The sequence below is a fragment of the Plectropomus leopardus genome, chromosome 5 (assembly GCF_008729295.1).
Source record: "Plectropomus leopardus isolate mb chromosome 5, YSFRI_Pleo_2.0, whole genome shotgun sequence".
NCBI lineage: Eukaryota > Metazoa > Chordata > Actinopteri > Perciformes > Serranidae > Plectropomus > Plectropomus leopardus.
The window spans coordinates 23,541,151-23,554,504 of NC_056467.1; the positions used below are offsets into that span (position 1 = coordinate 23,541,151).

The window sequence follows — 13,354 nt, forward strand, 5'->3', positions numbered from 1 at the left end:
TGCCATCGAGAACTATAAAAAAAGCTCATATTAACATTCCAAACAGCTCTACCTCTGAGTAGGGTTCACAAGTCACAGGACAGGAACAGAGGTTTAACACCTGCTGCGCCGCTCAACAAATGTCAGGTGAGGCACTCATTATTTGTGTTGCATAATTACTTGATTATGCAAGCACTTGTTATTATTATTAATACAAAGCAGACACTGTTTTACATGCAAAAGAGTGCACATAAATTATTTGTCGGTTTGTGTGTGTGTGTGTGTGTGTGTGTGTGTGTGTGTGTGTGTGAGGCAGTTTGAAGGTGTAACATCCTCATGGGCTGCAGGTTGTTCTCTGCTCAGAATCGATGGTCCTTAATTCATTGGACCATCGATTCTGAGCATCGGAAAAAGCTGCTCCACCAAACCATCCAAATTCCATCTGCATTTAATGGCTGTAATTAATCTTAATAATCCTAACTCTAATTTCCTTGAAAATGCTGGCAATCAATATCGCTGTGGCTGTAATACCAGCTGTACAGTTTTGATGGAGCAAAACTGTAAAGTGGTGTATCTGCTATCAGAAACAGATTATGTGGTATAGCTTGGATTTTATGGTATATGATTGTAGATATAAATTTATTGAGAGCACATGTTTATCCAAAATGTCATCTAACAGGCTGCGGGAGAGTTTACCCTTTGAAACCTGGAGCCACATGACTTTCACAAATATTTAAAGCTTTAGAAAATGATTCTTAACAAGCAAGGGGAAAAAAATCTAAGAAAAAAAGAAAAAAGCTATGGAAAAAAACTTAATACACACACACACACACACACATATATATATATATTCATATATATACATTCCAAAATTATTAGAGTTTTTCAAGCACTTTTCCCAGGGGTTTCAGGTAATTTTCTTGTATTTTTTACTAACTAACTTTTGGGTCTTTTTTTTAGTTGCTCATTGCCTTCTTCCCATGTTTTAAAACTGCCTGTGTGAGTTATGGGTGAGCAGCGTTAGCAGGGAATCAGGGAATCAGGGAAGGTCTGTTGTCGCTCAGCTGCAGCACATCTAGAGAAATGGAGGCTAGCTGATTTTTTCCACGCGACGTGTCGTTCTCAGCAAATATTGACAGTGAAAATGGTGCTTTGATAATTATAGACACTATACCAACCTTTCCTGTTTCTGTTTCAAAATAAAAGCCCCTAAAAATGTTTCTGTCGACTGAATCCCTTCATTTGTTAACACAAGGACTTTGATTGTGAAATATTTGCAGGAGCGTGTTGCTGACGATGCAGTGCCTTGCAGGGCTTCATAAATGAGTGGCATATCTGCCTTCAAATGTCGTACAGTAGTTGTCATGGTGAACACCATAAGTGTGCAAGCAGTTCGGCGAGGTAGCCGTCACATGCTGCTCACACATGCAGTATATTCCAGACATTGGAAAGAAATTGAGCCTATTTGTCTAGGTCAAGGTAACTTGACCACTCTTAGAAAAAGTCACTTGGGAGGCTTTTTGTTGCCTGAATGGTGGAGGAGTGTGCCTCATGTCACTATGACAAGTCTGCCCCTGTTATTTCAAGATGTGAGTCACTTGCTCACAAGCAGCGGCATCTACCCTGCTCACATTTCTCTGCTCTCATTAGTAAAATACAAGAGATGTTAACTGGGAATATGTGGAGGTCATATTAAAGTGTCATTCAAATAATAAAAAAGTTTCAGAAATACTCATTTGGTGCTATGTTATCGAACAAATCTTCCTTTAGATCGGCTTCAAGGTTATCCTTCATTTTCAAACCAATAAAGCTTTATAGTTTATCACTTTTCCAGTACGTTAAGTGCTCCAGAAACACTGTCAGAAACTCACTCAATGTCAGTTAATGTCAGAGTAATTACTATACTATTCTATACTGAGAAATGTGCAGAACCACTTCTCAAGGTTTCATGGTAATGTGAAGATGAAGAGATCCATTTACAACAGTGGGAAAAGATAAGGCTGAGTGAGCCGATTAACCCTCGAATCAGTCTCATCTCACGCCGCATAACCTTGGGACAGACTTTATTATACTGCCCTGCCACCCTCTTGCCATATAATGTCAAACTGAAAACTTTGAAGTCTGTCAGATTCCTGCTTAATTGCTCTCCCGATTTTTTAATGGCTGGCTTAGCACTGCACATTTGCCCAATTAACATGAGCGGCAATGGGCCTCTGCAGAGTCTTCTTAATTAGGAAGAGGGGACAGAAATAGTATCGGCACATCCCCAGTCACTGATGGCCATAATAATGAGTCTCTATCTCCCTGAACTGAGGTCACTATTTGTGAACATGGACAATAGCACTTCCTCCTCCTCCATCTGCTTTCCCTGATAGAAAGCTGATCCAGTACAATGATGAATCTACCGAGATAGGAATCCATTTAATTTCTCCTGTTGCACAGATGAAGTTTTCAATAGTTGAAATGTTTATTTCTCTTTGCACTGTGACAGAGGCGGTGTGCTGGCTGCGAGAGGAAATCAATTTGGAAGCCTTTTCACTGTCACTGTTAATTGGACATGCTCCAACTGTTTTATGTGGGATGTATTTGTGCTGGTGTGTTTATGGATTACACGTGTGTGTTGTCTTGACACCCAGCTCCGAGCAGGCGCTGCTAGGTACGTTCATTAGTAGGCAGAGCCCCCCCCTCAGAGCAACAGCAGGCCTTTCACACTCAAGGCAACAAGGACAACACAAGCTAAAAAACATGCTCATTCTCTCTTGGGACATCTTACAGTACATAAGGAATTATGAAGCACTGACTCAAAAGTGGTTTGTTTATGTGAAAGTTTGTCTTTGAGGCGCTAAGAGGTTTTGCCACCTCCACTCTGTGGTGCGATTTTCAGCCAAGCTGTTGCCCAGAATGAGAGTAAATTACACACACAGCAGCCATCCCTTCCCGTGGGGCTGCCTGTTCCTCTGTTGATGTAATAAATGAGGCTCTGCACACCCACAAGTCCAACACTGTCATTAGAGCAAACACTGTTAACTGACAAAAGTGTAGTTGAATAAGTGTTGTGTTTGCGGCTGCGTGGGCATGCATGAATGCCTACTGACTGCACATATTGTGTGAGTGTGTTGAGGACCTGGAGCCATCTGGGCATAAGTAAGCTTTGCCTAATTTCACTGAAGCACTACAACAAATATATACTTCTTATTGGGGGTTGGAGGTTGTCAACAGGCTGTTAATGATCTGAATTTTGGTTTTCCGTACTAGATGTCACTAAGCATATATAGTAGGACTAGACTGGTATATTGCTGACAGACAGACAGGTGACAAATTAAAGGAAAACCCAACATGAATTGTCTCAGTACGACGTTGGACTGCCACATGCCGCCATAACAGCTTCAATGCTCCTTTGCGCTGACTCTACAAATCTACGGAACTCCACTGGCGTGGTAAACACTATTTTCCAAACGATATTTGGAAAATGGTGTTTTTTTTAGGGTTTAATGATGGTCATGGAGAATGCTGTCTAACACGTCCATAAGTGTTCAAATGGCTGTGGCTCATGATAGTGAAATTGCCATCCTGGAAGAGATCACTCTCATCAACACTGAAATATGATGTTATAGATTAAAGAAGATCACTTAGAACAAGTTTTAATTTATTTGCTGTGTCCCTTTCTTTAATTGAGACAGGTGGACCAAAACAATGCCCCCACAGCTTAATGGCCCAGACACAGCAAGTCAGCATCAAAAACCAAAAAGTGACAAAAGCCAACTGTCGTGTTGCCTCACTTTGCCTGAGTTTTGGCAAAAAAGTTGCATTTGAGCATACCACAAAGATTACAGCTAACGGCCTACTAGTATATCTGTTCTGCGCCTAAGTGAGAGGAAATAATGCTCAATAGTGGTAAGTGACAGCACTCTGTATTTGTAATTAAAAAAGGAAATTGTAAAACCAACAGGATTCAATGCGCTAATTAGCCTGTCCGCACATTTACAACACAACCTGATGTTGAAACAAACAAATTATATTTACCTTGTGCTAGTAAACAGTGACACAAACAGTTATAAAACATTTCTAATAAAGGGCTTGATAGAATAATTTTTTTTTTAATCTCATGCCCTCTTGACTTTAGTCATTTACTTTCCTCACTTTTGTTTCTCTTCTCATGCACTGAGCTGTACTGCCAATCAGAACAAATACATTCACTGACGGGCCCCGCCCTCTTAGAAGCTGATTCAACATGTTGACTCGGCCAACAAAAGCCGAAAAAAGCTGACAAAGGCCGACATATGTCAATGCAACGGGATACACCATCAAAACTAGGGTGAAAGACACTCATCGATGGCCAACTGATGGCTTGGTGTGTCAGAGGATCCCCTCACTGTAGAGGTCAAGAATTCAGACCTCTATCGTTCTCTTGGTGTACACCACATTTGCACTGGCCCATTTGTCAAGAATATGGTGAGGAATAGCTCATCACTTTTTTCCACATAAGTGTCTACAGATTTTGCACCACCAATCTCTCAAATGTGTATTAATCTTTGATATAAGGGCTATATTCCCTGTAACCCTGCTTTAATATCCCTCTCTGTGATATTGTTGTCGGACTGTCCCTGCTGAAAGACTGATCACGTGAGCTACTGCATTGACGTTTTCAAACACCTGAGGAAAAGTTTCTCCTCTGTTTTTTCCTGACATGTCCTTTAATTTGTGACCCCTTTGAATATGCAGCATATTGCACTTGTATAAGTTAGCTGTTGAGGACTCATACAAAAGTAATCCTTCAAAATCATCACTGATTACCCACTAAAAGTGTGTGGTTATGCTATCTGCGGAGAATCTACCCTCTGAGGATATATCGTTCTTATTTTGCTGTTCATGGGCACAGGTTGGGACTTTTTAAAAATTAGCAGCCAGATCATAAGAAGCACGTGTCCAGCAGGGAGCTACAAAAACAGCAGACACAGGGTAGAAAACGCTCAAATATAGCAAAGCTAAACACCAAGTGGACAAAGCTTGTTCCAAAACGAAAGCAAATCTGGAGTAGGCTTTCACTTTCACTTTCCATGGCCATACTGTTTAAATACATAAACATACAATTCCTTCATAATATACCTTTAATATTCCAAATATCAATATCAGTATGGGCCTCTAAAACTCAATATCAGTAAGGCACCATTTATATAGAAGCAAATAGTTTTACAATACTAACTTCTTGGAAGGTACAGTTTTCATATTGTTCCTTCACAACATAAAGTCAACAATACGGAACGACTCTTGACACACGTGATCACGCCTGTTAACTCCCCAGAAAGCAGCAACTTTATCACTCTTGCTCACTGATCTGCACAACCTGGTTACTGTAGACTGTATACCTTTCCTGTATGTATTTTTCACAATATGCTTTTTTTATTATTTCATCCTCCACTTTGAATTATTTATTTTCCTTCCGCATAGCTTTTTCTGATGGTTGTTTCCTTATTTTATTTACCAATCTACATGCAAATTACTGGGTTGTCAAGCAAAGGTTGTATCAGATTGATATGACTGGTTCACACAAATATAGGTTTGGCCACTTTACTGGCTACACTGGCTGTGTAAGAACAAGGGAAGGGTTGGCCTATACTTTAATTCAACAAATGCATTTTGAAGGGCAAAACATATTAAAATAAACCCTAGTGTAAGTTGCATTAACTGAGGCCATGGTAACAAAATAAATGCTGCTGAAAAAAAAATAAAGTCTACTAATGTACAAATAAAACTCCCTGCAGGAAAGCAAATCTTAACAGAACAATTACAGACCAAATAAATACTGTGAAATCATTTTTTAAACACTGTCAAACATTTTGTGTTTGTGCATTCTTTATTTATTTCCTTTATTAGTCCCCATTTTATTTATTCATTCTTTTTTTCCCTAATGAGACAGCTTTGTTTTTTTTGTGACATGGTGTTTGAATATGAATGGGTTTATTTTTCATTGCGTGTGTTGATCTGTGTGTGTTTGTCTACACACAACAGCAGGCAATCGAAGACATTCTGCAATAACTCAGCTCCGCTCAAAGTTGCTGTTTTTAATATTTCATCTCTGGATGTGGTGAAAACTAAGTGGACGTCAAGCTGCTAAGCAGCTACAGAACTCAAATCTCTTTATTCTCGTCTTGCTTGCAGTCACTAGCTCACTGCTGCTAACGTCAATCACAAAACCAGACAGAAGCCTCGACTTGACTGCCAAATACATTCCCTCAACCACAGTGATTAGTGACAACTGAGACAAAAACATCCTCAGTGTATAATTGAAGAGCAGTGAAAACTAAGTGCCGCTGTCAAAGATAAAACTGGTGACCACTGGGACATGTGACACTACATGTGAAATTATTAGTCACGCCTCATCAGCTCTCTGCACAGGCATCAGATGAGACAAAAAGAATAGGAAACAGATGAACGTTGACACATTTTTACCTCCTAAATATCTTCTAAAACGGAATAAGACCTGAGAGTTTTAATGAGAATAATACTGTATAATTTATCATAAGGGAGGACTCATCTACTCACTGCTGTTAATCTCTGAGGTACCACCATCCCACATTTAACTCCCACTCTGAAAACACAAATGAAACCTAAGTACAAATTAACAGTAGCTAATGACAAACAGATCTTTGCACACATACCTTCACGAGGCCTCGGGATCAGTGGAAATTCTGTAATGTCATTTAGTCATTCATTTTGTCTGCTAAGGAGCCCCCTCAGACTTAAGGGGAGAATTAACAATTTAAAACAACAGCATTTAAAAAGGTTAGAAATAAATATTCCACAAAGCCACATGCTTGTAGGAGAAATGTCATCAGCATACTAATTAATTTTGCACTGTCTGTTTAAGGTTCTGTGGTCAATATATCTCCTCAATTAACCTTCTAAGCCGAGCAGGCTTTTTTCTCCTCTATGCTAATTCTTGCAGGCATGCATTCATTTTGGGCAGATTCCTCAAATACCTTCTTAAAAGCTAAAGTCATGTGTAGACCGTTCATTAACAAAAATTCAAGCTGTCGAACAAAGTAGTGAGAATATTGCTTGAATACAAAAACACGACAGGGGACTGAAAAACTAAACACAAGGTCTGATATAACCATTATTGTCAGTTATGCTATTTAATATATCTCAGGCAGATCTGATGACTCTGATTTAAAAAATACTTTGAGACATATGATAAGCCTTTCTTACTGCACACATTTTGCCATGCGGTAGTAAAAGCACAGGTGTTAATATAATGTTAATTATGTTCTATTCAAGTCATGACAGTGGGACAATGAGCCAACATGCACAATACAAGGAGATAATAACTGAAGAACAAAATGGAATTCGGCCATCATTAATTTACTTGTTTACACCTTTTTTTCCCACGCTTACATGTAAGACTCCCTTCAGTGAAATATCCTTATGCTGCATAGAGACATTTTAGACGAAGCACTTAAGTGGTTCTCACATTTGCTGTTTCAATCATCCTGTACTGTGGTTACTTTTAAATACACACTAATATCTAACTGTAATTCAGAATTTGAAAATATTCTCAATTTGATACGGATCATTTAAAGAGAACTTTCTGTTTATATATTAGGATTAGGCCTTATTCCAAATGCATCCTTTTCTGATAAAGATGTGGCATTATTCTCTATTATTCACTGTGTTTACATTTAGGAAATGAAACAGGGGTCAGTGTCTTTACGTTAGGCACAAGTAAAGTTCTGTCTACAGGGGAAAGCCCCAAGGAAATGTCCTTGTTTTTTTGAACCATCCATCACCCCAACCCGCCTCCATAAAAGACCGCTCGGGATTGCTTCCTTGTTTACTCCTGTCACTGCATTGTTCACATTACTTAAGAGAAAATACACGGGACGAATTTATGAGAACAACCTGACCCAGTGCATTCGGAATATGCCTCTCAACTGGGTTTTTCACTGCAGTTTGTAAAACACAGCCTCTCGCCTGTTTGCAGTCAGCTCTGACCATTTTAATCAAACCAACTCACCAACAGTAAAGATGCATGCCTAAAAGAAAAGCCTGTATTTCTTGTTGCATGGAGAAACACACCTACGTACTTTTAAACATTACGAAGGACTTGGATTGCAACAGGTTTTGGGATGTAGTATCGCAACACTGACTTTCAAAAGGGTGGCTGAAGGAATGAAAGAGGAAGACTGTGTTTACATAGTCCAACAAGCTTGCCACTGATAGAAAACACTGAAAACATCTTGATTTGGAACAAGTGGTGCCAGATGTTCCACTTTTCTATATTTTGATGTGATAAACGGCATGTTAGGGCACGCTCATCGGAGTATGTTTGGTTGCATGTGAAAAGGAATACAGTGGAATATTCATTTTGTTATTCATGTAAACAGCTTAGAGTAAATATTGAATTTTACTGGATTAGGACAAAACCTGAGTATTTTGTGCATGTGAACATAGCCAATCTGGCTAATTCATTAGCTGACTGGTAACTTCTGATCACATTCAATCATTTATACAGGACTGCCAATGTAACCTCCTGCTTCCAACTATTGCTTCGTTTGCTGCCAGAGCTCCTTTCACCACCCCACCCTCTCATTGTGTGTAAAGCTTTTGCTATTGTTCATTAAACTAAAATTAAATGTTTGTCTGTTTGTTGGGGAGTTTAAGACTCTTCGCAGAGTCCTCGTTGCAGCTCATATTATTTGAGAGCTTCCTCAATGAACCAAGCCTTTCCACCAAATCTCTGCTGGACATCTATCTATCTATCTATCTATCTATCTATATTATACTCTCCTCCAAACAATAGTTTGCATTTGCCCACTGAAATTGACAGAAATGTAGCCACCAGCCTGTGAGGCCTGCTTGGGACTGCCAAAGTTTAGAAGACAGTAGTGGCCGGATCACTTTACAGGCTTCAACTTGATGCTCTCCTGCCATGAGTGAGTAGGAGCTCAAGATCGATGATGTTGAGACCCCTGCTGCAACACTCTGTTGCCACTTGTGGTCATCCCCACTGAGACAATGGCTTTGTTTCTTGATGATGACATCTCATCAGAGTTTCCCGGACGTCACTATCATCTCTGTGCCGAGTGGTACAGCTGGCGATGACTGTAGCCCCTCACAATCCAGTAAATCGCCTTTGTGATGGTTGGGCTTGCACAGCTTGTGCGGCTTTCATCTTGCCCCCTCTTCTAGATATCTGGCAGTGTTTTGAGACATACTGATATCAGCTGCTGAAAGACAAGAGCACTTGATGTGGATATGGTGGATTTTCTCAACTTGCAGGGTCGCTGCTCAGCCACTCTCGGATGGCAGACACTGTGGTGTATTGCCTTATATACACGTCCTGATTAGCTGGCTACATTTATGCAAATTTAAGTGGGTGCACGCATGCTCATGACTGGAGGGGAGTATTACCCATTAGCCTGTGCTGATAAAACCAGGGTTGAAATACCATAACCTTTGTTTCTAAACATCCTCAGACACATAAGTACCACCTATCCAAACTAACTTGTAGCAAATGTAGGAGACCCAAATCTGTATTGGTGACAAATTGGTAACATTATCCAGCCTTTCCTACCCCATGATACCTTGAATTAAGGCAGAAATTACATTGAATAATACACTGTGCTACTGTAAATAATTACCAGTTATTCCTTTCAAGAAGTGAGAGTGAGCTGTAAACAACAGTTTCTTTTTTGAAAATAAATGAAGAGGGGACACTACCTGTCACATTATAGATGGGATAATACGATCACCGCCTTCTGCTACCGACAGATAACATGGGCTTAAATAAGGTAGGCAGAATGTTTTTGTGCAGTTTTCCGCCACAACAAGCCTCAAGAACAGCTCTAATGCTCCTTAACATAGATTATTCAGCTCTCTGAAATTATAATGGAGAGATGAACATCAATATTTTAAAAGATAACACCTCAGTGGGTGTTCAATGATAAAAGTCCAAAATTTCCCACAGGTGTTCAGTTTAGTTTAGATATAGTGACTGTAAAGGCCACAGCATTTCACATCATTTTTAACTTGTAATGGCAACCAATGACCCTTTTTTTAGTGATTTCATCTGGGCCTCACCAGTGTGTTTGAGGCTAAATATGAACAATATTCTATTAAACCGCTTGGATATTATGCAGGTGTGAGAAACTAGCGATCACAAGTGTAAACAGGTTCTTGTTCTGTCAACAGCACTCACTTGGACACCAGGGAGAAGGCTTCAGCACACACGGCCGGACATGGCACTAATTTGATCTTCACGTGTTCAGCGGCGGCCTGGAAATGCGCCCGCGTCACCTTCTCCAGCACCGAGGCCAGGGTGGCCACATCGCCAGCCTTTGTGCTTGGATCCCCGCCGGCTGTGTCCAAGATGTTTCCCCCGTGCACCACCAGCAGCAGCACATGCGTCTTACACTTCCTCTGAAAGAGTTCAGGTAGAAAAAGAGACTTGAAAGGAGGGAAAGAACAGAGGCAGAAGTTTGTGAAAGAAGTGGGCAACATAACAAGATAAATAACTTGGTACTGCTGGTGAGAGGCTGTTCGTAATAATCCCACCTCTATGTCCTCCAGTCCTTCGATGCTGCTCTGAGGGGCACAGCGTGGACCACCCAGCTGGTAGAGACCCTCTGTATTGGGTGAGCAAAGGGTAGGAAGTGGCAGGAGGGAAGAGGGAAGAATAAAACAGGCGAAAGAAAAGGGTTACTGCAGGAGCCTCTTCACCCAGGTGCACCCATAAAAGAAGCATATAATGGATATTGATCTGTGAATATGGTCAATATTACTAATGTCTCTTCATCTCTCTTCATTCGTACTCCGAACTGGGTGATGGGACTATGTGCCCTAAGGCTCAAATGGCCTAACCATAGCATTCAGAAGTCTACAGCGACAGTAAACATCAGGAGTGTGCTTGTTACTCTGCTGCACCATCCATAGCCATCACATGTAATTGGATTTTGGCTCCTTTGATGCAGAAACAACAATGGACTTCTCTTCTGGAGACAAAAGATGAAGGGATGGGGACATTTTTAACCCAGCTGTGATAACTAGAAGCATCTCCCCCTCACTCTGTGTGGCGCAGCATTTCATTGGAATCTGGCCAAACTCATTACCCTCTCCGGAAGCCTCTGCACGCTGTGTCATCTTATTCCTGAGCTCTCTCCTGTCTCTCTTTCTATTTTCTCTCTCCAGGCTCAAGGCACAGCGCACTGTTTTGCTTGCTTGTTGTTTATTTGGCTTCCTCGTCTGGGACCGACTGTCATGGGAGGCTCTCACAGACTCACACACTGTCATCTCCCCTCTACTCCGATCTGAGCCCACAGCCTGCCTCCCCGTGCCTGCTTAGAACAGCTCAGCACACACAAGGGACTCAGCACACTGCACTATTTTGGTCACAAAGTAACAGGAAATCAATGGAGGGAGGTTTTCTTTTTTTTTTCTGGGAGACGGAGGTAGGGCAGAAAAGTTCCTCCAAAAGGGTTTCAGAGTACAAACTGTGCTGTGGGATTTGCAGGAAAACTCAGTGAGGCTACATCACTATTGTTCACTATTTTGAAACCCTGAGACACATACAGTATGTTTTAATTGAAGTCACAAGTCATTGGTGTTAACATTAAAGTGAAGCTGACTTGAGTCACACCTATAAAAATTGATATTAATTCTGCCAGTTTTTATACAAACATAACAATTAGTATAAACATATGCACTGGCACTTTAAGTTGAGGTCAATCTTAAAGAAAAAGCTACTTCATCATTTTCACACTAACAAAATTCCCCCAAACAGTGTGTAAACTCTTGACAGAAACCTAGGGCAGATTGCATTATTTAGGAAAATTTTGAGCAGTGCCTCAAAGCAGAAGGCAGATATAAGTTTCATTTCAAGTTTCACACTTAATAATCTCTGTGGCTGACTGAGTGAAGTATGATTTCTCAGGTTTTGGAGACAGAAAATGTTGCAGCCACATCCAATGCCGTTTAGTTTTCTGATGCTCCAAAAGTATTTTACTGCTGGAAAGATGGTCTTTTCACAAAACTGGCTGCCTTTGCTGTAGAAGGATGCAAATATATTTGAAATTCGTGTAACATGACCAGAAAAAACAGAAAAAAAGGCTCTAGCATTCACTTTCGCTCAAGAGTTAGAAAACCTACAACTACCAGAATGCTTCAAACTGCTCCTATAAATGGAGATGTCATGCGAATTTGCCTGTTTTGAGACAGGAAACAGTATAGCTGCAAACTAATCACAAAAACCCTTCTGTTACAGTTAAGTAAAATATTATTAATACAGGAAACAGTATGGCACCCGCTTCCTTTTCATTAATTCACATATCACAGCCAAACAGGGCACTAAAACATGTTTCTAAAGACATTTTAGACAAGAAATAAGCCAAAACAGTGACAGTGCCTTAATCAGAACTACCTGGTTTTACAATTTGATCTGACTTTGACAGGGATAAAGAAAGAAGGACAGGTCTCTCTCTTGTTATGCCTCTACAATCTTTGTGTCCGTTGTGGCAGACATACAAAATGAGTAAGTACAATAGTTCGAGCAACAGCCCAAGAGCAGATTTGAGCTGAAAGATGAGCAGAGAGATCTGGTGGCTGGCAAGATGAAGGCAAGTTCATTAACACATACTACGAACATTTTTATGATACGAACCTTGTTGAAAATTGGCAAAGAATCTCTTTATGAGAAATACAAAGGTACACAATTATTTTAACACCAAATACATGAGATAAGGCAATAATGACAGCATTCTTGCACACAGTCACTCAAACACAGCCAATTGAAAAACCCTGCATCTCAGACATAGAATTTTACTAGAAAATGAACTGGCTGCCAATCTACAACAAAAAGCTGCATTCAGCAGATTGCAGGAACGAGAGTCAGAGGAAATAGAAGAGCTTCGCTCACCTCATCATTTGTGAAAGCAGCACACATGCTGGGATGCTTGTGAATCCAACGATAAGTGAGACGTGTCTGATACTGGAGGAAACTGACAAAATCAGATTTCTGTTGGCGTGTCTCAGTGGTATAAACTGGCTTCCTGCAGTTTCAAGGCCAGTTTCTTTTTCTCACAGCAGGTTTGTACTGTGCCACAAAAACAATTGTAACAATCTGCTTGCTTTGCTGTTTTCATTTCTTGTGCTTCTTTCCAGAGGTCTGAGAGCTGTCAGTCAATATGTGTTTTGTGAAGCTTAGTGGTATTTAGCAGCTCTCTATCAGTGCTCATTCCCTTTACAACACAAAACCTAACCTAAAAAGCAGCCTATGGGAAATAAACAATGTAGTTCAGCAGCAACTTTCAGTGGCTTAAAGCCCAGTCAGGCACACACTGACTGTGCGTCTGTTATCATACTACGTGGACATTAACTTATC

At 40.4% G+C, this 13,354-nt stretch overlaps 1 protein-coding gene across 1 annotated transcript in view; it reads right to left on the bottom strand.

Annotated features, from left to right (window-relative positions):
• pitpnm3 (PITPNM family member 3) overlaps positions 1 to 13,354 on the bottom strand; it is a 115,653-nt gene that overhangs the window by 46,137 nt on the left and 56,162 nt on the right. The window contains exons 5-6 of the mRNA XM_042486649.1: positions 10,534 to 10,604; positions 10,178 to 10,398 (exon numbers count right to left, since the gene is read on the bottom strand). Coding sequence (XP_042342583.1) covers positions 10,178 to 10,398; positions 10,534 to 10,604 — 292 coding nt within the window. The remainder of the gene's footprint in view (positions 1 to 10,177; positions 10,399 to 10,533; positions 10,605 to 13,354) is intronic.